This window comes from Cervus canadensis, chromosome 12, assembly GCF_019320065.1.
Source record: "Cervus canadensis isolate Bull #8, Minnesota chromosome 12, ASM1932006v1, whole genome shotgun sequence".
Lineage (NCBI taxonomy): Eukaryota > Metazoa > Chordata > Mammalia > Artiodactyla > Cervidae > Cervus > Cervus canadensis.
Window position 1 is genome coordinate 9,222,125 of NC_057397.1, and position 25,239 is coordinate 9,247,363.

The following is a 25,239-nucleotide window of genomic DNA, read 5'->3' on the forward strand; positions in this document are numbered from 1 at the left end:
CCAGCCATGGGACCTTCTTCCCAGGGCCGCTGGAAATTTACTGGTAACCACAGATTATGTTGAGATCCAAGAATCAAAAGTGAGTCATTTCTCAAGGAAATAGAGGAGTTAAGACAAGTGTATAATTTACAATTTATGCAAGTTACAGAACATAAAGTCTTATTGAATTGTAAATTTCCTATAGCTATAACAAAAGGAAGTGGAACACAAGCTTGTATGAAATATGATTGATTATAATGAAAGAAATCATTTATATGACAATTGGTCCCTGTGAAATGTCCAGTCCAAGTCCTAAGTTCTTCGGGGTTTGCAGCAAGTTTCCAAATGTCCCATTGTTTAGGCCCAATCTGTTTATCAAGGACGATTCGAGGATGGGGGTGGGGGGGGGCATTCCATCGTCAAGCCACCCAAGAAGTCCTCTGTCATGGTAATGCTCCATTGTAGTATTAGTAACCTCCCATGCTACTTGAGTAACATAATCACCCATAGTGCTGTTAATATCGTATGAGCAGTTAGATAACCACATACCATGGGGTCCCCAGTCGACAACTGTATGATTAGCCATAAACACTGATTTTCCTGATCTGGCCTGACTTTGTCCCAATGAACAGGAATATATTTAAAGTTCTTATTAGTAAACCCTTCGCACAGTGTTCTTTGTTCTTCCCCTAATTCTTTCCCTAAAGTTTCAGTAGTGTAAACATGGCTGATGGACAAAGAAAGGGCAGTAAATAATCCAAGCAGCATCCAAAAGTCCTCTTTTGGAGGCAGGGCGAAAGCCCAAGCTTGTCGGCTAATATTTATGCATAATTCTGTTGGGCCCATACACAAAGGAGGGACTTCATAACCTAGAGAGATATTAATTAGTTTTTCTTCTTCTTCAGGATGAGAGGGCCCCTCCAAGTTCCAAGGAGGGGGCATATGTGTTGAGTCATTAGTGGATATGATTGGTCTTACATCTGTCCATTTTATAACCTACAATTAAAAACGGGGGCTAGGTACATAAGCCCAATAAGTGTGATCAATCAAGTCAGCCTGAGTGGGGGAGAAAAAAGCAAGCAAAGCAAGCATAGCGAAGAAAAGTATTTTCAGGATTCCGAGGCATTCCCTGTTGAGAAATCAGATTTTCAGTTTGATTAGTAAGGATTTTTATCTGTCCCCAAGGAGGGAGATCATAAGGTCGGTGATGTCGAGTGTGGCGTTTTTTGGAAGTTCTTAAAGCTGCCATGGCTTGTATTGGAATTCCTTCCTCCTGGGGTTTTTGTTGTTTTGTCTCTAGTCTGAATGCTGGGGGCCCCCTTGAATCTTCTGAAGAGGAAGTCATGTGAGGTCACTGGATCCATCTGGAGAAATAGAAGCATACCCCTTTCCCTGTAAGATTAGTTTCTTAGATTTCCATTGATTAGTTAAACCCATCTTGATATCAAATGGGCAAAGGAAGGCAGGTGTCCTTTAATGTTTCAAAATGTTTTTCTGCTTTTGTCAAAATATCTCCTTGAGGTGAGTTTAAAAAATTTAAAACAAATAAGGCTATGTTAACAATAGTTATAGAAAGAAAGGAAAGCGATAATGATGAAAACATTCCTAGGAAACATTTCAGTCCAAAAGAAAAAAGTCATCTAGAGATCTGTTTGGGACTGGTATTTGGCTGTGGTTTTGAATTAATGGGTTGATTTTCTCTTCATTCAGTACATACATTTTTCCTGATATAAAAAGAAATGGAATCTGACTGTGTTTTAAGCGGTTTGTGTTATTTGGGGCAAAGGATTAGAAGCAAACATTCAAACATTTTTTCCTAAGTGAAATTATTGAAAAACTGATGCAGAACAACTTGACAAATGAAATGTTGCTCATATCCAAATATATTTGACCTTGTCCTTGGAAAAGAAATGCAGCCTGGCAGCTGTTGAATCTCTGTTCAGTGTGTTAAAGAAGGTGATTATACTTTCAAGACAGACCTGAAAAGAAGGTGAATATTTTGCATTTTTGATATTCTTAGGAACAAATAATTTATTTGGCAAATGGTGTCTTTTTTATGTTGTTTTTGTTTTGTATTGTGAAACAGGCATCGAAGTTGATGTTGTTTTAAGAATCTTACAGACTGGAAACAGAAATAAAGCTATATTAACAGTAGTTATAGGCTTAAAGAATATATTGCATTAGAATCTAGTAAAGTCTGTTCTGGATAAGGAAGATAAAAGTGTTCCTGGGTATTTCCCCTTATTTAATTTTTTATTTGCAGTTACAGTGTGTGATGTGTTTGTTTAATTATGTCTTGTGCTTGTGGGTTATAAGGAATGTCTGTGATCTGTTTAATAGAGAAGGAATGTAAAAATTGTTTCAACTGCTTAGAAATATAGGCAGGGGCATTGTCCGTTTTTATAGAATTAGGTGTTCTCATTATCGCAAAGTAAGTTGATAGGTGGGTTATAACATGTTATGTAGTTTTACCTTGGACAGGTGTGGCCCCTAGAAAAGAAGAATTTGTATTGATTGAGACATGGAAGAAGGAAGAGGAAGAAAGTTCAGGGTAATGAGTCACATCTATTTGCCATAAAATTCTCTTTTATTTGTCATAAACCTTTTTTTATATTTTTGTATTCATCATTTTATTTGCCATTTCTTATACCTTTTTATTAAAAGCATATATCTTATTTTTCTTTTTTTTAAAAAAAGCATATATCTTACTTTTCTTTAGCAACTATGAAGTGTCTTGTATTTTAGTATTTTACAGATTGGTGAATATATTTATTATATCATATTATATGTTATAATATATATATTTATTTTTTATATAAATATATACATATTTATTAATAGCTTAAAATCTCTTTAGTTTTTCTGTAAGAAAAACTTTTTGTAAGAAGAAGTTAATGTTCAGTAATTAATGTTTTAAAATCTTACTTCATTTGGAAATGACCTAGTTATTTAATAAACTTTTATTATTTAGTTTAGTATAACTCCAGAAACTTAAGTTACCCCAATCCTAAGAGATTGTTTTAGATTGTAATAATAGATTATAATAATAGATTATTCTATCAAAAATATAATTATTTTTAATAGAGTTTATCTAAAGGTTTTCATCTCATTTATATATATATATATATATATATATATAAAAGAGTTACCTTTTTGTTGACAAATTTCGTTTACCTTAAACCTAGGCATAATAAAAGTATTATATAATGTTGATGACTTAAGACATGTCTTAATTAGATTAACAAATAATTATATTTAAATTATATTTACATTTAAATAAACATTATATTTAATATTGAATATTTTTCAGTTCATGTGAAGTTGAATTTAAATAGAGTTTATTAACTTCATATTATCCAAAAACAAAGACATATATTCAGACATAGATAATTTTAGATAGATAGGCATAGTTTTCCATTTGAAATTTAAGATATCTTTTTATTTATTTATTTTGAGTTCCACCAATTTGTTTATGGCTGGAGTCCTTGATAGAGTGGGCTGTGTATCCCAAGGACAGGATGAGAGTTAACTTTAGGTTTTTTCTTAGGCCTGTTTTTGTTTCCCAGGCAGAACTGGAGCTCCAAAAAAGTATTTTAACAAGAACCTTTTCCTAACTGCACGTGTAAGAAGAACCACTTTTGCAATTTTAAAAAAGATTTTCTTTTAATCAGTTTTCTCTGGAGTCTAAAGAATATCATGGCCATTCAGTGTCAAAAATATCATTTCTCCTTTTTGTAGTTATAGTATATTATTAATGATATATGCATGAAGGAATTGCTGTCACATAGGAAGTAAAGCCTTGGCTACAAAATTTTGACAAATACTAGGACTGTTAAGCATAACTTGGGGTAACATAGTCTATTGAAATCTTTTATGAGGCCCGATATGATTAGGATAAGGGAGAGAGAAAGTGACTCTCTCCCAGTCTAAAGGGTGTAAAGGTATATTAAAAAAGCAATCTTGTAAATCAGTAATAATAATGTGCCAATTTTGAGGAATAGTAATAGGTGATGGGATCTCTGGTTGTAATGCACCCATAGGTTTCATAGATGCACTAACTTTTCTAAGGTCTGTTAAGAGACACCATTTGTTAGATTTCTTTTTTATAACAAAAATAGGAGAGTTCCAAGAAGAGCAAGATTCCTCAATATATTTCAATTCTAATTGTGTGTCTATAAGTTCTTTAGTAGCTTGTAATTTTTCTTTCGTAAGGGACATTGCTCTGTCCAAACAGGCTTGTCATTTTTCTCAGTTATTTTAGTAATTGTTTTGTTTGTTAAATAAGCAGTGGCCCCTAGGAAAAATGTGGTATGTATATCTGAATTTGCCATTGCATAAGTAAGTCCCTTCCTATTAGATTAAGGGGTGCATCTATCACATAAGGTCTTAATGTTGTAGGGTGGCCTTTTGGTCTATCATATGGCTAGATTTGAACATTTTGGTAAATTTCTTGTACTTTGGTTTGAGGAATCCCTGCAATTTGGCAAGAGAACTTTTGTATAGGCCAGGATTTGGACCATAAGTGTTTGGAAATAATAGTAATATTAGATCCAGTGCCGAGGAGACCAGAAAATCTTTTACCATTAATTTTGATATTTATATTTGGTCAGGCATATTCAGACACCAATGATGCCCATAAGGATTGTTTTTGATCTGTACTGCCAAATCCGCCTGTCTGTACATTATTAGAGGAGTTAATAAAAATGTAAGGCAAAAGAAGTAATTGAGCAATTTTGTCCCCCTTTCTGAATTGCCATAGAATCTGAGATGACATCATAATTTGAATCTCTCCTTTATAATTTGAATCAATTATTTCAGGGTAAACAGTAATTCCTTTAGAAGCCAAATTAGATCGGCCAAATAAAAGACTGAAGGTTTGTGGGGGCAGGGGTCCAAAAAGTCCGGTAGGTACTCTAGAAGGGACTGCTTAAGGGTAAAGGAAAAAATCATTTAGGGCTGGTATATTGATGTTGAGGGTTTGAGGGAAAAGATAGAATTTGCCCCTGGTTTTTGTTGTAGGGGACCTGGCGGCGGGGCGGGGGGGGGGGGCGGTGTCCCCTGTTTGGAGTTTCCTGGATAGGTTTTCCTTCAATATCGGATTTAGATTTACAGTCTTTGGCCCAATGCATTCCTCTACGGCAGCGAGGGCAAATTCTTGGAGGTTTTTTATTAGCCTTCTTCAGGCAGTCCCTTTTTAAATGGTTTTTATCTCCATGCGTAAAGCATCCTTCATTCCCCTTTTTAAAGGTAGTAACCTTAAAAAAAAATAAATAAATAAAGGTAGTAACCGTTGTTTCAGCTAGTATTTGCATCTTTTGAGTTTTTGATCTTAGATTGTGACAAGCCTTCAAATAATCAATAATAGTCCCAGTCTCACGAATTGCAGCGATAGTTCTTTGACATTCCTGATTTGTATTCTCATAAGCAAGTAATTTCTCTAGCTGTTTCTTGGTTTCTTCTCCGATTACAGTATGGGAAATAGCAGTTTCTAATTTAGCTTAAAAATTAGCATAACTTTCATTAGGTTCCAACAAAGGAGAGACTTTTGGAGTTGAGCCTGTTGGCAGAGGAGGAGCATTTGGAGCAGCCGGGCCAGGGCTAGTAAGAAAATTTTGAAATATTTTAGGTTGTTTTAATTGGGCCTTTTGTAAAGTTTTATCATTTAATTTATATTCATGTAATAAGTGTTCCGTCTGTTGTCGAATATTGGAAGGGCTAGAATTTACCTTGAAATGGCAGAATTACAGCTTTAATGAGAGCCCATGGGGCTAGAAATCAATTGGAATATTTTTTCCTTGTTTGGTGGCTCATTCAACACTTTCTTTGACCCGGTGCCAAATTTCTAAATCAAAACTGCATTTATCAGGGAACCAAGGATTACATTTAACCACTATTTGAAAGTAAGCCTCTATTCATTGACGCGAAACCAAAAGTCCCTGAGCTTTAAACAAACAGTGAAGTAAAACAGAGAAATGATGGGGCTTTCCAGCCGTTTGACCCGTGTCTTAGTACTTACCGACCTCAATAGGTCCAGACCTCAATAAGCCTGGAGTCACTCCGTCCGAAATGCCACGTATACCAGTGTCCGTGTTCTGGGTGCCACTTGTTGGGGTCCTTTAATGGACCGGAACCTGGTGGTCCGGAGTCGACGATAAGAAAGTGAGACAGTTGGAGGGAGGTGAAGAGAGAGAGGGAGAGAAAGACACAGGGACCCAAGCTCTGATGGAGCAAAGGTGCTTTAATGATTTTTCTGTGAGTATATATAGGCTGTAGTACAAGAAATTTCTTTCGATAATGATAAAAATCAGAAAACCAAACATACAGTAACCGTTACCAAGGAAACAAAGCATAATAATGGTCACGAGGTCAGGAGACAATCCACATCTCAAGAAAGGGGGGCGAGACTAAGCAGTTTTGTCATAAAGAGAATGTTTACTAAAGGAGGCCCAAGCCTGTCTCACACAATGACCTCAGTCCTGAGAGCTGCCTACAGTTCTACTCGCTTCTGGCAGAAGCTGATAAGGAACAGAGGACTTATGAGAAATAGCACATAGGAATCCTCCCATTAAACACTCCCTGACAGTCTGGTGAGGTCTTTACAACCTCCAGACATTCTTTTGATTCACTGTAATAACTAATTTGAGAGTATATAACTCCATTGCTAATGCTAGCAAGGGGGTACTCTTTCTGGCCCCTTCTGATGTCTATGTCAGAAGCTTTCTCTATCCCTTTTATACTTTAATAAACCCTATTGCACAAAAGCTCTGAGCGATCAAGCCTCGTCTCTGGCCCTGGATTGAATTCTTCTCCTCCAGAGGCCAAGAATCCCGGCGTCTTTGCGTGGGTTCAGCAACAACTTTTCAGGGTCCAGGGGCTGCCTGCTGGTTCTGACTACAGGCACTGCTGCTTTTGCTTCATCGGGTGGCGTCTTGAGCCCATGCTTCTCCTCACTTGGAGGCTCGAATCCAGGAGGCGGCCAGTGGAGCTTAGTATGCAGGCCTGCCTCTGGCGGCAATGCCTGGCGCTACCCAGATACGAGAGTCCTTAGGAACCAAGGGACCCAGAAGTACCCCTCTGTTCATCTGCCCTGCTTGGTTCCGCAGGTTCGGAGGCTCCAGGGCCAAGGGAAGGGATCAAGGTCCTGCACCCAGGACTCCTTCTAGCCCTCCACAAGGTGCCAGCGACCTATCACAAGATCTGTGTGTCCACTGGGTGGGACAGAGGCAGCCGGATGGCGGGGACGTGGAGAAGGCGCTGGTGCTTATGGCATTCACATTTTGAGCACCTTCAGTGCACCAGGCATCCCGCTGGCCTTGGGATTTGGCAGTCAACAAGACAGACCAGCCCTGGCCACGGGAGAGAGCACCCGCTACCTACGGACTGCACCAGTGTAAAAGTACTCTGGGGATCTAGCCCAGTTTGGGTTTCCAGAAAGGGGCAGATGGAAGGGAGGGTCCCCTGTAGAGGGAACAGCATGTGCAGTGTGTGCGTGTCGATGTGCACGTCTGTGTGCGCCCGTGTGTGGTGTGTACATGTGTATGTATGTGTGTGCGTGCATCCGTGTGTGCATGTGTATGTGGGTGCATGTGTGTGCACCCGTGTGTTGTGTGTGCACGTGTGCATGTGTGTATGCGTGTATGCACATGTGTGTGTGTACGTGTGTGTGCTGGGTGACCTGCACAGCAGAAGCTCAGAAGGAGCCAGGTGGTGGGCACACGGGCTGTGAGGAGGGCGGGGCCGCTGGAGCCTCACCCACCAAGCTGCGCTGTGGTCTCCAGAACCAGCTCTCTAGCTATGGGGTCCTCCCCTGGGGGATGGGACAAGGTGGGTGACAAGGGCATAGCATTCTATTGACCCTAAGAAGCTAGCCCACCCCCGGACAGACGGCTCGGAGCCCAGCCAGGGCAGGGACAGCATCACAGGCACAAGTGTGAGCATGTGTGGGAAGGGTCTTCTTACTGCCAGGGTTTCCTAGGGCAGGTGGACCCGCCCTGACAGGAAATGAGCCCCCTGTTCCTGGGAGTATCCAAACAGATCCAGGGACCTAGGACAACTCTGGCCCTACTCCGCCCAGCTACTGGTCCCAGAAGCAAAGCCAGAAAAGCAAACCACTCAGCCTCTGCCCGACACTGACCCTGGCGAGGAGGCCGCCTAGCACCCAGCTCCGTGGACTGCAGACCACGGCTGCCCCAGGAGCTTCTTCTTCCCGGCCTGCGAGAGCCCTGCAGCCCAAGCCCACTGGGAGTGGACTGGACAGACAGACGGCTTCCTCAGTCCAGCTGCTGCCAGACACCTTCTCAGAGCCACTGGACTGCAGCCCTCACTCTGCAAGCCCACCCTCCCAGGACTCTAATACTGACCTGAGCAGGCGGCCTCGGGGGTCACTGGCAGATGCGGTCGGTGGAGAGGCCTGAAGGCTGGTCAGGGGAGCTGGTCTTCGCGCAAAGCCCTGCAGAGAAGACGGACAGGACACTGACTCAGTGCAGCAGCGCGTCAGGCCAGGCGTCCCAGGTGCCTAAGTCAAGTTACCATTGAATCCACTGCTGAGTCATTTCAGTTACTAACTCCTCCCTCTCCACCCTGGATGTTCTTTGCTCCCGTTTCTAAAAAGGGCAAAGGGTGGGAATGCTTGGAAATGAGGTTGCGGTTGTCAGGATCTTGGGGGGCAGGGGTGAGTGCAGAGGAGTTAATGAGGTCACAGGCTGAGACTGAACAGGTGTACTGGGGCCACAGTGAGACACTCCTTGAATCCGCCCGCACATGGGGCTGTCGTCCTGCGAAAGCGGGGAGCCCCTGGAGGTTCGGGAGCAGAGGAGGGTCGGTTTCCAGTCATCTCCAAGTAACGCCGCAGGGGACCGGGCTATGTCCATCCCTCCCGCACAATTCCACAGCCTAGGCCAGGGAAGTGCTGGAGGCTCTCCCAAATTAGATGTGGAATTCCGGGGTCAATCCGAGTCTTCAAGGGCCAGGGAAAGGCGCGAGGGGCTCGCGCTACCAGACACTGGGGGCGACGCTGCGGGAGACCCGGGGACGCTCCTGCGTCTGTAACGCTGGGAGTGACCGCCAGGTGCCGCTGCGACCCCAGGGCTCGCCTCCCTATGCCCCGCCCGCCGCGGAGAAAGCGAAAGACGCTCGCGCCGCGGGGTGGGACAAACCACTGCGAGCGGGGGGGGGGTTGCCGCGGCAAGACGCGGTACTTCGCCCGCGGCGCCAGGCGCGTCGCCCCCTCAGCCGGCCTCGCGAGATGGTTCGCTCCGCCCGCGCACTGCTCAACGGTTCCCAGGCCGGCCGGCTGAGCAGCGGAATCAGCGCCGCCGGCTGCAACGCTGCGCGCGGAGCCGGCAACCACGCTGACGGCTCTCCCGCGCCCGGCGCCCGCTGCGGCCGCGGCCACGATGCTGGAGCTGCTCGTAGCGCTGCTGGCCCTGGCCCTAGCCTACTTCGCATTGCTGGACGGCTGGTACCTCGTGCGCGTGCCGTGCGCCGTGCTGCGCGCGCGCCTGCTGCAGCCGCGCGTCCGCGACCTGCTGGCTGAGCAGAGCTACGCGGGCCGCGTGCTGCCCTCGGACTTGGACCTGCTGCTGCACATGAACAACGCGCGCTACCTGCGTGAGGCCGACGTGGCGCGCGCCGCGCACCTGGCCCGCTGTGGTGTGCTCGAGGCGTTGCGCGCGCTCGGGGCGCGCGCCGTGCTGGCTGCTTCCTGCGCGCGCTACCGCCGCTCGCTGCGTCTGTTCGAGCCGTTCGAAGTGCGCACGCGCCTGCTGGGCTGGGACGACCGCGCCTTCTACGTGGAGGCGCGCTTCATCAGCCTGCGCGACGGCTTCGTGTGCGCGCTGCTGCGCTCCCGCCAGCACGTGCTGGGCATCTCGCCAGAGCGAGTCGTTCAGCACCTGTGCAAGCGCAGGGTGAGCGTCCCCCGTCCCCCGCACGTCTCCCCTGGCCCCTGAGGACCCCTGGCCTCCTGGCCCCACACTGCCGCCTCCCTTCTGAGGGACGCTCTCATCCCGCCCTTCCCTTTGGTCCCAGGCCAGGGCCTTCTTCACTGATGCCTTTCTTCGTGAGACCCCTCAGGGTTCCCTGATCACCTCTTTATAGCTGGACTCAGCTTGCCCCTCTCCCGCCGCTTCTTATGAACCTGGCTCCTCAAGGCTCCCTGCCACATCCTCCACATTTTCCAGAACAGGGAAGACCCCTCTCCTCAGGGGGTCCAAGTGTGGCCGAGAGTTCTGAGCCCGTCTCACGGGTTCTCGGTTCTGAACGAAGGATGGAGTTAGGGTGGGGGTGGTGTCGGTGACAGGAGATTGGTGGGTATTCTCAGGACCTGAGACCCCCCCTTCACCCAGATTAGAGCTGAGGGGCTGGGTCACCATCCCCTGTGTTCTGGTGAGAATTGAGCTCTCTAGAGCTGCAGGCCCTGCGCCTTTTCCAGTTGGAGAAAAGAGGGCCGCAGCACTTGCCTGGGGCTCAAGGCCCCTCCCCGGGGTCTGCTCTTCCCAGCCCAGCTGGGCCTGCCGCTGCGGCATGGCAACTGCGCCCTGGGGACGTTGCTGCGGTGCCGGTTGCCAGGGCAGGCTCCTGCTGCAGACAGGTGCCTAATGCTTGGGCACCTGCATGCCAGAGCCAGGACCTGCTGGACCCCTTGGTGCCCTCAGACAGGGCGCTGCCCTCTCTGGCCGTGGACAGGTGCAGAAGAGGGAGACAGCCTCACCTCATGGTGAGGCCATGACTTTGCATTATATCAGAGGTGGGGAAACAGGCTCAGAGAGGCGATGCGAAATGCTTGAGGCTACACAGCAGGCCAGAGGCCCAGCCCGCTGCTTTTCTGTCTCTTTGAGTCAAGGACACCCCCAGAGAGCCTGGATCCCACCCACCTCACACCCACAGAGATGCTGTGTGTGTCCCTTCATTGTCAGGAGAGTGGGAGGGGGGGAGCCATCGAGGCTGTAAATCCGTGGACTCAGCTGCGACCAAAGTGTGGAGGAGAGGGAGCCAAGGCCACTTTCCTGCAGGGGAGGGTGCCATGAGGTCAGGTATGGGCTGAAGGGTGACTCCCACGTGAGAGGTGAGATGGCCCTCACCCAGCCTGGCAGGGACACCCCGTGGATGTCCGGTCCCAGATGGGGCAGAGGGCCCCAGGTGCAGTGTCGGGTTTAGCGTGGGTCAGGCTGAGCCCAGTGCCCGGGATCTGCGTGCTGAAAGGCTGGTGTGGGGTGACCCAGCCTCGTGGAGAGGGCTGGGCTGCAGCCGAGTCTGGATCCGGTCTCACCCCCATCTCCCTCTGCAGGTGGAGCCCCCAGAGCTGCCAGCTGACCTGCAGCACTGGATCGCCTACAATGAGGCCAGCAGCCAGCTGCTCCGGGCCGAGAGCGGGCTCCACGACGTTCTCAAAGACCAGTGACCGCCACAGCCTGCCATCCCTGCCCACCAGCCTTGACCTGGAGGCCGTTGCCCACCCTTCCCCACCTGCCAGGGGGCAGAGAGTGCAGCATGGGCCGGCTGGACTGGGCCCTCTCTGAGCTGGAGTGACCTTGCGACCCACCCAGCCCCCTCACACGCTCAAGGCCCTCCCCTGCCTCCATTATTGATGCCCCTCCATACCTCATCCCATGCCAAGCACGGGGTGGGGGTGATGCAGGCACCCAGGCCAGATCTGCCCTCTGGGTGGTGACGATGGGCAAACCAGGAGGCCCAGGGCCCTTGGCATGCAGGCAGCAGGGGCTTGGGGTGGGCTGCCTTGCAGGTGAAGCCAGGCTTCCGTGCTCTGAGTGGGCGGGTGCCTGGCGCAGGGAGCGGGCTGGAGTTGCCTTGAGTGCCAGAGCTTGGAGTCTGAGGCTGCCATTGGGGGTGAGGCCGGAGCAGTCCTGGAGGTAGGGCCGGGGGCGGGGCAGGGAGCTGGCCAAGGCCTGGGTCCTGATATGGGCCCCCGAGGAGCTGGAAGGATCAGAGCAGCATTTCAAGGCAGATCCCTCTGCTGCGCGTGGGGGCGGGGCAGAGTGTGGCCAGGCAGACGGGCCCAGGGCACTCAGGAGAGAGGCCTGGTCACCAGGTGCTGGGGTGGCAGCGGGGCCTTGGAGAGTACGGTGGGCCCAGCGCAGGTCAGCTGTGCAGCGGCTCTGGTGGAGGCGGTGAGCTGTCACAGCTGGGGGTGGGGGGTCCTAGTCAGAACCTGCTGCTGAGGAGGGATTGGGGAGAGGCATGGGGTCCTGCCTGGGTGCCCTCACCTGTCTGCACCCCTTGGTGCCCATAGGACCGTGCTGTGTCACCCCAGCTGGGGTCCTGCCCTCTCTGGGCCTGTAGCGCCTCTGCCCTCCCGCTGGGGCTGTCCTTGCCTGGCCCGACGTCCTGCCCGGCTGTTGATCTGTTTGTTTCTTCCTGCGCTGAGAGCTGCTTCCTGCAGGGGGCTGGGGCTGCTCAAGCAGCTCTGTCCTGGTGTCACCAGCCTGCTGAGGTGCCAGCCGGGGCCTGCCCGCTCTCTTGCCTTGCAGCTGGAGCGAGGGTGGCTTGGGGAGAAGCAGGAACTGGTCCAGGGCCGTGGAGAGCACGAGGGCAGTGCAGGTGGGCCTCGTCCCTGACTGGGGACAGTCTGGGCTCTGGGGGTGGGTTCTGCCCCGGGCAGGGTGCCCGCTCACCTGTGCCCCTTCAGCTGCCCCCGCCAGCCCCCGGGGCAGCCCAGAGGGGCCCAGGGTTTCTCCCTGGCCGCCTCGTCCACCCCCCGCCGGCGGGGCCAGGAGCACGGCCACGGCCCTCTTCTTCCCCTGCCCCCACGGCATGGTCCTCCTCAGCCACGGGGAACACTGCTGTGTTTCTGTTTTATTTAAGGAAAGCCCAAGAGTAAAGGCCTTCAACGTGAGCGTGCTGGGGAGTCTTCATTTCCGAAGCCCTTCTGATGTGGGGCGGGGGGTGCTGTCGGGATTGCTGGGTGAACTTGGGGTCCACGCTGGCAGGGCAGGACTTGTGCCCGTTCTGCGGATCACGGGGTTGAGGCCAGAAAGGAGCTGCCCCAAGCCCTTTACAGACTGGCCCTCTCCTCTGTGGTTGTCCACAGAGGCTTGGGAGGTGCCACCCCAGACTCTGGGTCTGGGCCCCCAGGCTCCTGGGCTTACTAGGCAGGGTGAGGGCTGGCAGGTGGGGCAGAGGTCAGTGGGCTTTAGTGGGGGTGGAGAGGGTGAGCAGAGGGACTGTTGTGCAGGCACCCCCAGGAGGGCAGGGATGGGACCCCTGGGACGGAAGGCAGGTGCGTGGGGGGGGAGGGGGTGGTGTCCATGCTCTGCCTGCCTGCCCCAGCAGGGGCCAGCACTGGGGCCTGGGAGAGAAGGGCCATTGGAAGTGGCTGGGTGTGCAGCAGGCTATTCAGCGATGGGGTGGTGGGGCTGGAGAAGCTCGGAGCAGGGCAGTGCTGCGCTGCCAGGGTGGTTGGCTGGAGCCTCAGCCCTTTTCACCTTCCATCTTCCCTGAGGGCCCTGAGGCCTGCCAGGCGAGGCCTCGTGCCTGTCCTGAGCCAATGGCCACGTAAAGGTCACATGGGCCCCCTCCCAGAAGGTCTGTTTCTCTTCACGTGATACATGTTTGCAGAGGGCCTGTAGGGAGGGGCGGCAGGGTTTGGGGGATCGTGGCAGGTGACTGAGCTGACTGCTGCCAGACAGGACAAGTTCTTGGCGGGACCACAGACAGGAAATGGTGCACTGAGCCAGTGGCCCCCTAGTGGCTGGCTGGGGAGATGGGATGGAGGTGCCTGGGCATGGTCTGCCCCGCTTGGCACGGTTGTTGGTGGTGGGCGGGTGGGGGGGGGGGGTGTTCAGGATGGTCACAGGCATCTAGGCTGCGTGTGGCTGCCCCAGGGGTATGGGGACTTCTGTGTCCACTTCAGGAGATGCAGCCTAGCTGGGGGGTGGGGAGGGGAGGCTCTGGGTCTGCACTTGGAGGACAGGCCTGTAGTAGAGGAGAGAAGGGTACCTGTTGACTAGGGGGCCTGGCTTCAGGACTGGGCTTTGGGAGTGTATCTGCAGCCTAGTTCTCACAAGATCCACTGATCCCATGCAGTGGCCGCTTTTGTTGAGAAGCTCAAATGACTGTCAGCCCGCATGTGGGTTGGGCCCTGGTTCTCCCTGGACCACCCTCCCCCTCCCGCAGGCCAGTGGCTACAGGACCGTCCACCCCAGGCCCCCGCCCCTGTGGTCTGTGCGGTGTCTGGCTCCCCAGGTGACCCCCACCCCCTGCCACCTGCCTGCAGGACGTCCCGGGAGGCGGAGCTCCTGGGGGAGGTGGTGGCATTCCTCGCCATCTGTCCTGATGGAAGAGGTACTCATGGTGGAAGAGGGGCCCTTCTTTCTCTGGCCAGTGAGCAGGGGGCAGAGGGCCCATTATGGAGCGTCTCCCCGCCACAGCTCTTTGTGACCCACCCACTTCCACGTGACGGGAGGTGGGGGTGTGCGATCAGCACCCACTTGCCTCAAGGCCCCACACGCTCGCAGATGGTGTGGGCAGCTGCCGTCCACCCTGCAGCCACCTGCTAGCCACTCTCGTGGCCCCCAGCAGTGACCTACCCAGCTCCCACAGGGGCGCAGACCAGCGGGCGTGCCCAGGGCCAGGGCAGGGGCTTGGCGGGCCCCGGTGTGCTCAGGCCGCCCTGCATGGCTCCCGCTGGAGGTGTGGGCAGGGAGGACCCATGACCCTGGTGCTGGGCAAGGAGTCCGAGGGGTGCGCGCCCTCTGCTGGCCACGTGGAGGCCCCGCAGGTGCCTGCCCCCACCCACCCGCCTTCTCTGGGAGCAGGCAGCTGCCATGCCTCTCCCAGCTGCACACCTGCCCTGCACCCCTGAAGCGCCCAGAGGTGCCCCCCTCTTGCTCTGCTGGTGAGACTGAAGGGGACAGTGACGTGGCTTCACTGTGCCTCAAGGTGAGTGGTGGCCCTGGCCTCCAAGTGCAGGGTCACATCAGGGGTGGTCTGGAAGTCTGGCTGTGATGCAGAATGTGGAGAATCTCCAGCCCAGACGCCCGACGGCAAGGTGGACACTGACAGGTGGGGGTCAGTCCAGCTCCTGCTTCCCACTCCCTGCAGTGGGGCTTGAGCAACGGGACGCCAAGGACAGCTGGCAGGGTTTCCTGGGGCCTAAGGATCCTAGTCTCCAGGGGGTGGTCAGCCCCCAAGGACACTCTGCAGCCCATCCTTGAGCAGACAGGCCAAACCACGGGGGGCCCCTGAAGCCCCTGAACCAGCCCTGGGGGTCTGAGGCAAGCGGGCACAGCCTTCGTGTTTCATACACACACTCCTCTCTAATCTCAGCTGTCCCCGGGGCTCAGGGTGTAATAGGCCTGTTGTCTCACAGGAGGCAACTGGGGCCTGGGGAGTTGTGTGGGTGCCCGCAGACCCAGGTACACCCAACCCCACACCCTTGGGAAGACCCAGTCTGGGGGGGCAGGCCATCCCCACATGCCCTCTTCCCCAGGTCCCCACCTTGCTGCCGCGGCAGACCTGGGCCCCACAGACCCACCCACCCTCGGAGAACACTGGATTCCACCCCTTTTCCTCCCCATCCTGGGGAGGGGCATGGGGTGGGGGAATGCCTCCAGAGCCCCAGGAAATATTCTGGAAGCAGAGTCAGATTTTCCTTGGGCTGAGCAACAAGTCCTGGTCGGACTGCAGGAAGTCATTTGTCCCCAAAGCCTCTGCCCGCCTGTCTGTGAAGCAGCTCAGAACGGCAGTGGTGGGCACGAGGCTCAAGTGCCGGAACACGGCTGGTCCCACCCAGCTCCCCAAAGGCGGCCCTGTAGGCTCTCAGTGTCCAGAAGGAAGAGATGGTCTCCTAGGTTTATTTATGTACCCCACAGGTTTAGGGGAGGAGGGCAGAGGGTGCCCCAAAACAATTCTCTCCCCCGGGGTCCCATGAGTAGCCTGGTGCCTGCTGAGCTCGGACCGTGGGCGCGCGCCAACAGAGCGGCCAGCCGGCAGTGTCGGGCACCTCAGGGAAGGAGGTGGCTGAGGACCACGGCCCCCAGGGGGGCCAGGGCTCCCGCACTGAGCCTGGCAGCGCCCACGGAGTTGCAGAGGTCGTGGAAGCAGCAGAAGATGGGGTGGGCAGCCCCGATGCTGTCTGGGTCGGTGGCCTCGCAGGACCTGGCGCAGGTGCTGGTCACCACGGGGCTCTCATTGAAGGGGAACTCTGGAGGGAGGGCAGGCATCAGAGCGCGGTCACCCCGCCCCGGCCTTCCCTGGCCATCCCAGTCTGCGCCCTTCACCTTGCTCTTCCTGCCTCCTCCCAGGACACCCTAACTGACCACCGGCCTGGAAGTCACCCCGGCCCCTGCTGGGGTCTGCAGTGTGGCCCTGAGGTGGGAGCTGGGAGCCCCGGGCCCCCGCCGCACCTGCCTCCACCGTCACCAGCGTGGTCTTGCAGGCTATTTCGTCCGGCTTGCAGTAGGTAATGTTCTTGCACAGAGGAAGGGCCGTGGGCTGCTCACAGGTGATGCAACTTAAGGCCTCACCTGGGGAGGGACGGGAGCAGACCCTCACCACCCGGCCCTGAGACCCACCCTGGGGGTCGCAGGAAGGGCAGGAGAAGAGGCCAGGGGTGGTCCAGTCCTGGGCCCTTCCCCATGGGTCTGCCTGGAGCATGTGTTGGCGTCCCTCCCTGGGGGAGCACCTTGCCCCGCTGAGCCCCTTCAGGCCCAGCCTCCCGGCTTAGACGTGATCCCTGCACCCCCAACCCGAGCCTCGGTCTCCCTGCCTGGAGAGCAGGCCGTGACCCCTGCCCCGCGTGGAGCCGGGCTCAGGACCAGAGGGTAAGGGCGACCAGTCCAGGTGGTGACCCCCTCCCCGCCGCGGAGGTGGGCTGGGCGAGGATCAGTGCCAGGCCCCCTGCCAGCCAGCCGCACCGCCCCTCTCACCCAGGTGCACGACCGAGGCCGCGGTGAGCAGCAGGGCCAGCAGGGCCCCGGGGACGGCCATCCCTTAGTCAAGCTGAGCAGCCACGGTCTCCGCCGGCCGCCTGTGGGGATTTATACCCAGCCCTTGGGTCCCCACTCTGGGTGGTGGCAGGAGCCGCCCATGAGTCAGCCGGGTGGAAGCTGGGGAGGCAGCTGGTGGAGGACGCGTGGGTGCCGGCCCTCGGGGCGGGAGCCCCGGGTGCTGGAGCTGGCCGGCCCCTCCCCTGGCCGCCGCACGGGAGCCACGGGCCGCCTGTCAGGCTCTGGCCTGGACTCAGGTCTCTCCCAAACTCACCCAGGCCAGGGCCCATCCCTCCACCCCAGACGTCCTCTGCCGGGCGTGTACCTGATCCTGTCCCCGCACCCCTGGGCTGAGGTCCGGAGTGGCGGTGTCAGACCAGGTGCAGAGGAGGCGAGTGCCTGGTGAGGCGCAGGGGTGGCCTGGAGCCAGCAGGCCCCTTTCTGCTGCCGAGTGTGGTGCCCCGGGCCCACATCCCTGATGGTGCCCTCATCACCGCCAGCCACTTCCTCACAAATGGCCTTTAGACCAGGCCTGAGCTTCCTGTTCCCGGCCCCAGACAGCAGGGCTCCCGGACCCGCCGTGAGGCCCGCCTTTCACCTCGCGCTGCCCAGCATCCACCCTGCGCTCTGCCTCTCGCTGACCTTGCCACCTGTCCACCCCGTGCCAAAGGCCTGGGTCCCGTCTGCTGTCCCAGCCTTGGATTTCTCTGTCCTCGGAGGGCACAGTGGGTGGGTGGGTGGGTGTGTGGATGGACGGGCGGATGGATGATGGATGGTTGAAAAGACAGACAACTGGGTGATGCTTGAGCGAGTGGATGGGTGGAGGGAGGAATGAAAGGATGGACGATGCATGGGTGGTGGGCGGGCTGGTTGGAAAGGGAGGGGGCGTGTTCTGGCATTTGAGGCTCGTGCCCACTTATTCTTTCACCACTTATGAAAGAATAAGTGGTGGGGAGGTGGTGGATGAAGGAGTATGTGCTGGATGGAGGGTGGGAGTGGGCCGTGCCGCAGGGCAGGGAGTTACACCCCAGTCTCAGGGCAGGGTGACGTGCTGGGAGGAGCTTGGGGCTGGCCCTCGGGAGGCCTAGGTTTGAGTCTTGGCTGTGCTGCTGTCTGTCTGTGACCTTGGGGTGACTCTCCTTCCTCCAGACTGCATTTCTGTTTCTGTGATGGAACTAGGGACCCAGGGCATTTGGAGGGCAGAAGTGACCTGGCCTCGTGGATGGGGAGGTGGTTGCAAGGAAACAAAGGGAATTGTTTGCAAAGGGAGGACCGTAGTTAATGCAGGTTAAACGAGGGAGTCACACGCAGGCGTGGGCCCAGAACGCAGTGGGGCGGCCCTTCCCCGGGGCCTGGGCCGTGGAGGCACCGAGGACTGTGTGAGTGGAGCCGGGCAGGGTCTGGTGTGGAGCCTCAGAGACAGGGTGGGTCCTGGCAGCCCCAGTCTTCTGTGTGACCAGGTCTGCTCGTGAGCCACCCTGACCCCCTTCTTTCAGGTGTAAAGCAGGCAGAGGACCATAGCCCAGGGGGCAGCTGTGAAAACTAGCTGGCGAAGGTCGCGGTGGTGATGAATGTGGAGCAGCAGCCGGGTGGGCTGGTCTGGGCTCCAGGCCAGGAGACCCAGTGGGCCGTCGGGGCAGGCCCCCTGGAAAGTAGTCTTGAAGGAGCCGGAAGACCTTGGAGGTGGAGATGGCAGGGAGGGTGCTGAGGGGGGTGGGGTAGTGACCAGGGTGGACACACAGCCTTCCCGTGTTTGCCTGTAGGGCTATGTGTGCGTGTGTTTGCAGAGTCATGCCTGGGTGCATAGTCGCTTTAGTTGTGTCTGACTCCTTGCGGCCCTATTGACTGTAGCCTTCCAGGCTCCTCCTCCATGGGATTCTCCAGGCAAGAATACTGCAGTGGGTTGCTATGCCCTGACCCAGGGATCGAACTGGGGTCTCCTGCATTGCAGGCGGATTCTTTACCAGCTGAGCTACCAGGGGAGCCCTTACTGAGTCTCAATCCCGGCTTTAAGGCTTAAGTGGCCCACGACCATCCTTGTTTTTGTGAGAGACATGGCAAGAGCCAGGTGGGAGTCCTGGTGGATAGCTGAGGGCAGGGTTCCTCCTTGACCAAGGTCAGCACCCAGAGACACGGCCCCGGGGGTGGCGTCTGAGACTGTGTGAACGTTCCTGGCCTCCTGGCCCCTGCTGTTCTGGGGCTTTGTCCAAGGTGCTCTCCCAGCAGCAGATCTGCAAGGGTCCTGCCCCTGGGAGCTGGCTGGGACTGCGAGTCTTGCCCACAGGAAGAGGAGGTGTGGCGTTCCCAGGGTCCGAGGGACAGGCGGCCCCCGAGGCTGTCCGCCTCCCGTCCCACAGGCGTGGGCATCCTCAGTGGGACCCGACTGTGCATCCAGCAGCTGCCTCCCTCCATCCAGGGGCAGGAAACCCTTAAAGGGGCTGACGGACAGTGGGGGCTCTCCGGACTCAGGGCTGTGGGCTGGGGGGCACCTAGTGGTGCAGAAGGAAGGCCGTGCAGCCCCGTCTCAACGTGCCTAGAGACTCAGTGCTGTGTGCACCCAGGGCCTCAGAGCAGCTTCCGTAGCAGGGCGGGGCAGAGACCAGGGGTGCATCCCAGGGTACCCAGGGTCCATCTCCTGCCCTCCACCCTCCTCCAGTGCCCAAGCTTGTGCTAATAGGCCCTGGGGGAGGGGCGGGGGCAGGAAGGGGGTATGAGAGCCTGTGGGGTGGGGGCTCCCTGGGGAGGCAGCCTGGAGGCTTTGGGGCTGGCCCAAGGCCCGGGGAGACAGGGCTCTCTTCTGCACTGGAGCTTGGGCTGCCTGGGGGCCAGGGGGTGGGGCTTGGTGAGGCGGGGCTGGGGGCTTTCTGGGGGGCTTTCTGAGGGGCTTTCTGGGGTGGGCCTGGAGAGGGACTGGAGCTCACCCTCCAGCCTCCCGGGCTCTGCCCCCTCCGCCACACGACACAGGGGACCCTGTCACCACAGGCCTGACCCGGCGTAAGGCCTCTTTCAGGACTGGGCCAGTGAGCCTTGGGGGCTTTGTGGAGTAATCCCAGGTCCTGGTCCTCTCTTGGTCCCCCTTGCCTACCTTCCACCTGGCCCGGCCTGCCATCCTGTACCCAGCCAACGTCTCTGTCACTCAAGGGCGGTCCTAATGCCCCCGCCTCCGAGAGGCCACCCCTGATCCAGCCCTGGTGGATGTGGTGTGCCCCCTGTGGGCCCCACTTCCTGTCCTGCCACAGCCAGGCCCCCCGAGCTAGGTCTGCTGGGTGTGCAGGACCAGTGGGTGTCTCAGGACTAGTGGGTGTCCAGGTCTAGTGGATGTGCAGGTCTAGTGACCATCCCCCCTTACCCCATCACAGGGAGATGGAGGCCCCACAGACAGATGGGGCAGCGGAGTGGCTGAGAGAGAGCCTGGGCCGGGCAGAGTGGGTGGGGAGATGGAGGGGCTAGAAGGGCCAAGGGAACACGGCCTAGGCTGAGGAGCCAGAGCTGCAGCGGGCAGCCCTCCCCCCGTCCAGCGGGCAGGTCTGCTCCCAGAAAACAGATTCAGGAGGCCTGGTGCAGGTGTGGGCCATGATTCTTCAGAGGCGCTGGGGGCTGGGCTACACGGGGCTGCGGGCCGGGGTCTAGAGATGGAGGCTCAAGAGTGGGGCGAGCAGGAGGAGGGCGCTGGCCAGGCCTCGGGGACCACCCAGGGCGGGCGCCCCATCCACGTTGCACAGGTCAGTGTTGCAGCAGGACACGGGCCGGGTCCAGCCGATGCCGTCCACATCTGAGGGCACGCACTTGCTGGCACAGGACTTGGTCACCGTGGAGTCCCCCAGGAAGGGGTACACTGAGGGCACGGGGGCGCCCGTGTCAGGCTGGCCCCCGAGCCCCAGCCCAGCCGCCTCCCGCAGCACCCACTCTGCCTCAGCCCCTCCGTGACCCGGCCCCTCCTTCCTTCTACCACCCTTACACCAGGGGCGAGCGGTGACTTGTTCAGGATGCCTCGAGGGGTGAGGCTGCTCCATGACTCCCCAGCCAGGCTGCAAGAGCCTCCCACTCCAGGAAGGAGGGTGAGGAAAGAGGGAGGCAGCCTGGCTGCTTGGACCGAAAGCCCTCTCTAGATGACACAGGGGGGGCCGCCCTCCGCACACAGGGCCCGGGCTGGAGGCAGCTCCGACCCCGGGGCGCGGCCCGCCCACTGACCTGTCTCCAGGGAGTACAGTGTGGTCTTGCACATGGTCTCGTTGGCGTTGCAGGTGGCGATGGTGATGCAGCTGGACACGCTGATGGGCTCGGGACACGTGTAGCATTGCAGGGTGACCACTGGGGAAGGAGCGGCCGGGGCCAGTCAGGCAGGCCTGTCCCTCCCAAGCCTTGGGACCCAAGAGCTCAGGTTTGAGGGGGACAACACCACCGAGCCTCCAGTTTCCCACCGACCAAAACCCCAGGAAGATTCAAGAGCCGCGAGCTGGGTCCCTGAGTCCTGAGGCAGAGTGTGCCCCTGGGGGTCGGGCTCAGCCTGCTGGCCAAAGCCGAGATGAAGCAGTGTTGGGGGTGCTGGGGAGGCACGCAGAGGTGGGGCCGCACCCACGCCTCTGCAATAAAGGGCCCGGCAGGGGCCGGGAGGACCTCCCTGCAGCAGGTCACCCCCTGCACGCCCCAGGCGTCCTCATCAGCAACATGCAGGACCCCAAGTGCTGCAGGGGGATGGGAGATCAGGCAGGGAGGTGTATGGCTGCAGGGTGGGCTGGGCCGGGCCTTCTGTGCTGCTGGTGGAAGCTTAACAAGGGAGAGGAGGAGAGCTCAGGCCCAGAGGGACCCAGGCGGGTCAGGGCACGGGCTGGAAGGCTGACCCCTTCCCTCCAGCGCCGCCGGTGCCCCAGGCAGACCCCCGCAGCCTGGCCCTCCGCCCCCACTGCTGTTACTGTGTCTCCCAGGACACCTCCGTTTCCTTCTGGGCAGGACCGCCTGGCTGGGGCCCACCCCACCAGCTCCTCCTTGGGTTGGGAGTGGGGCCCGTGAGGGTCTGGGCATCTGAGACCCAAGTCCCCCAGGATGTCCGGTTCGCTTCCCTCTTCTCTGCCTCCTGCCACCCCCACCCCGGGGGTGCCTCCCCGGGGTCCCCACGGCATGTCCTGCATCCTGCCCCGGGAACCACAGCCCGGAATCTGGGAATGTCACTCTGACCTTGCCCGCCTGCCCCAGCGGAGAGCCCATCCCTGGTGCCCATGCCCCTGATGAAGGGCCATTCCCCGCACTGGGCACCCAGGGCCTTGGAGGCCAACCACCCTGCCAGTCCCAGCCCTGGACAGTGCCTCCCGCTGTCCCTGTCCTCACCCTCCCTGGGCCGCAGGCGCCCCTCTGCTGGTGCCTGTCGGTGCCTGCCCCCCACGCCCTCCTCACCTCCCTGCTTTCTGCCTCTCCCTGGCCCCCGCTGCCCCCTCCGGCTGCCGGGCACCCCTCACCGAGCTCACAGCAGGCGGCCAGCACCAGCACCGGCAGTGCCAGCCGTGTCCCCCACATGGTCTGGTTCCTGCCGCGCGTCGGTCCTGGGCCTGCCCCCGGGGATGGGAGCACCGTGCCGCCACCCGACCGGTCAGCCGAGCAGACTAGGGGGATCGGTTTCCCAGGTGGCGGAGGTACGGAGGCCCGCCCCCTGCCCAGGGGCCCCACCCGCCTCCACCTGGACCCGCTCCTCCATGGCTCTCCTCCGCCCCTCCCCACCCCTTCCTCATTCCTCTGCCTCCCGCAGTCTGGGCCCCTCCCCGCACCCTCATGACCCCCTGGTGACCCCCCTCTTATGGTTGGGGGTCCTCGCCTGCCTCTGTAACTCTCTCGGGGGTGCTCCGACTTCTCCCCACCAGACGGCACTGCCCCTCAGGATGGCCTCAGCCTGCCTGGAAGGGAGCAGCAGAGGGGGGCTCCCCTGCACCCTGACTCCCGCCGCTGTCAGGGGCCTTGGATGCCCACTCCTGTCTGTGGTGTTGAGTCCTGGTCTAGTGGTTCTGGGTTTGAGTCCTCCCAGGGTGCCCAGGCCCCAGTGCACGGCTTCTTTGAGGGGGTCACGTGGGGCGTCGTGATGGGGAAATGGTCGCCTGGACAACCAGCCAAAATGTGCTCAGAGGATTAAAGGCACAAAGACAACAAAACTGCTGGGTCAACAGAAAGATCCTGGACGATGTGGGGGAGGGGTGGGGTTGCAGGGGGACACGAATCCTGGTGTCCCCTCCAGGGGCTGGCACACCTTGGTCGGAGCCCCTGGCCCCACTCCAGGTCAGCGAGTTGACAGGATGGGCCTGGCCCCAGACTCAGAAGGGAGAGAAATGGATTCGGATTCAGATTCTGGTCCTAGGTTCAAGCGGCTGGAGGCACTGCTAGCCCGCCCACACCCCCCCGCCCCGGGGGTGCACCTCGGTCTCTCCGGGGTCTGCCCTGTCTGTGACCCTACCTCCCCGCTCTGGGCCCCACGCTGCCCCAGTCAGCGAGGGTAGGTGCAGGACAGGGCTGTTGACAGGCATGGTTGGCGGGCTGGGCTTGACTCACCGGGCTCCACCACAGCCCCGCTGGGCTCCTCCCTCCTCTCCCAGATCTCGCTCTGCTCCAGCTCCACCCCTGCTTTCCTGCTCCGGGGTGTCCTTCCCTCCTCTCATCCTGTGGCTGAAATTCTGCCTGGGAGCCCCCCACCCCACCCGGTCGCCCCCATTGGCCTTTTCTAGTCCCGGGGACAGCAGCTCCATGTGGGCTGTGGTCTTTGATCCCGAGACTGGGAGGGCTGCGTCTCCCTGGGCACCAGGGTGGAGAGGGGCGCCTAGCCTTCCCTAAACACCCAGAAGGTGTCAGACGCCCCGCCTGCTGCCTGCCAGACCTGGTTCCTGACACCACGGCTAGTGGCGGTGCTAGAGTTTCAGATGCGGGATGAGAGGCTGACGCAGCGAGTTGACAGGTTGGTCACTTGGAAGCTGGGCTGGGCGGCGGCCAAGACGGCAGCCCGGCCTGTCTGATTCCGCCACTCCCCAGACCTCTGGGTTGATGCTGGGCGAGGCTAACAGGAACAGACAGCACCTCACACACGCCAGCTTCCTCCTGGGCCATTCTTCCAGCGTCTGGCCCAGCCCAACGCCTTCCGTCCTCAGACCCAGGGACCCCACCTGTCCTTTTCTGGAACAAGTCTGGCCTCTGGGCATTAGCTCCTCCTAGAGTTTCTGCCTGACCCCCACAGGGAGACACAGACTGAGCCTCTCTGAAGTCGCAGCTGTGCACAGGGTGAGGAGGAATGTGCCCCAGCCAGGGTCTGGGTGCTCTGCTGGGAAGCCTCCCTGCTAGGAGGTCTATGCCCTTCGCTGCTCCTCTAGGAGCCTCAGGGTCAGTGTGCACAGTGTGACCAGGGTCAGAGTGTGACCAGAGTCAGGCTCAGTGTGTGACAGGGGTCGGGGGTCAGGTGTCACCATCACTTTGTCTGGGAAGCTCTTGTGTCCTTAGAAAGAACAAACTAGACCAGTAGGTTAAAAAGGCAGGGAGCAAAGGTCAGTAAAAGAATTACCGTAACCAGCAGTCTAAGCAGGAGTAGGAACCAGGAGCAACTTCGATCTTGGTCCAGATAGAGTCAACACTTGGGTTACCCTCTTCACAGGAATGGAGCCATTTGGAGTGGTCATATATATTTTCTGATGTATTTTTCTATTAACCTAGTGTTATTGATGTAGGTACAACAGACCCAGTTAGAAGTAGTTGAAGGACTGACAACATGAACTTTAGCAGACAAAATAAATCTTTTTTTTTTTCCCAGGAGAATGAGCCTGAAAGCCAATCTGGACCTGGTGCTTTGCCAGATAGCCAGTTGTCTAAGTTTGTCTGAGTAGGTTCTAGCCATTTAATGTGGTATTAACATATAAGCCAAAGTAGTTGTCTCCAGTAACAATTTTACTGTTTTTCTAGGTATGAGAAGACGTAAGAATTTGGGCCCAAGAAAATCCTTACATGAAAATATCTAACTATCTGAAGGCCTGTTTTGTCCATTTTCCCAGAGCTCAAAGTAAATGCCTAATTTCTGATCTCTGCCCTGAATTCCTTTCAGGGGGTGTTGAAGGGCAGCAGCTGTACTGGCCATGATTTAACCTTTGTAGAGGCACACAGCAAGTGCCAGGCTTCAGTCGGCAGGGCCCCTTCACAGCTATAAGTTGACCATGATTTGGGGGCATTTCATGACCATTTTGTCCCACGGTGCTAGGAATGCTTACTCCCAGGTCTGTCAAAGATTTCACTCATCGGCCACTCAGTGTGCTGTTTCTGGACCAGGCCCCGTGAGTAGCAAAAGTCTCTGGACCAC

At 56.6% G+C, this 25,239-nt stretch overlaps 3 protein-coding genes and 1 long non-coding RNA gene across 5 annotated transcripts; 1 reads left to right on the forward strand and 3 right to left on the reverse strand.

The window, feature by feature from the left end:
• Positions 1-879: 879 nt before the first annotated feature.
• LOC122451333 lies at positions 880-9,700 on the reverse strand. The gene is made up of 4 exons (XR_006272373.1): positions 9,585-9,700; positions 8,340-8,428; positions 5,996-6,110; positions 880-1,343 (listed from the first exon to the last, which is right to left on the reverse strand). It is a non-coding gene; the product is annotated as an uncharacterized LOC122451333 (long non-coding RNA).
• THEM6 (thioesterase superfamily member 6) lies at positions 9,154-12,832 on the forward strand. Its single transcript, XM_043484093.1, has 2 exons — positions 9,154-9,887; positions 11,267-12,832. The coding sequence occupies exons 1-2, from the start codon at positions 9,375-9,377 to the stop codon at positions 11,378-11,380; spliced, it is 627 nt and encodes a 208-aa protein (XP_043340028.1). The 5' UTR covers positions 9,154-9,374; the 3' UTR covers positions 11,381-12,832.
• A 2,952-nt stretch (positions 12,833-15,784) lies between these two features.
• On the reverse strand, positions 15,785-16,961 carry SLURP1 (secreted LY6/PLAUR domain containing 1). Its single transcript, XM_043483910.1, has 3 exons — positions 16,866-16,961; positions 16,344-16,463; positions 15,785-16,141 (listed from the first exon to the last, which is right to left on the reverse strand). The coding sequence occupies exons 1-3, from the start codon at positions 16,924-16,926 to the stop codon at positions 15,942-15,944; spliced, it is 381 nt and encodes a 126-aa protein (XP_043339845.1). The 5' UTR covers positions 16,927-16,961; the 3' UTR covers positions 15,785-15,941.
• Positions 16,962-20,484: 3,523 nt separating this feature from the next.
• LYPD2 (LY6/PLAUR domain containing 2) lies at positions 20,485-23,471 on the reverse strand. Of its 2 annotated transcripts, none has more exons than XM_043483641.1 (3): positions 23,362-23,471; positions 21,117-21,236; positions 20,485-20,760 (listed from the first exon to the last, which is right to left on the reverse strand). In XM_043483641.1, the coding sequence occupies exons 1-3, from the start codon at positions 23,429-23,431 to the stop codon at positions 20,552-20,554; spliced, it is 399 nt and encodes a 132-aa protein (XP_043339576.1). In that variant the 5' UTR covers positions 23,432-23,471; the 3' UTR covers positions 20,485-20,551. The 2 variants fall into 2 exon arrangements, with proteins under 2 accessions (XP_043339576.1, XP_043339577.1); XM_043483642.1 differs by lacking the exon at positions 23,362-23,471 and adding an exon at positions 22,379-22,524.
• Between the last annotated feature and the right edge of the window lie 1,768 nt (positions 23,472-25,239).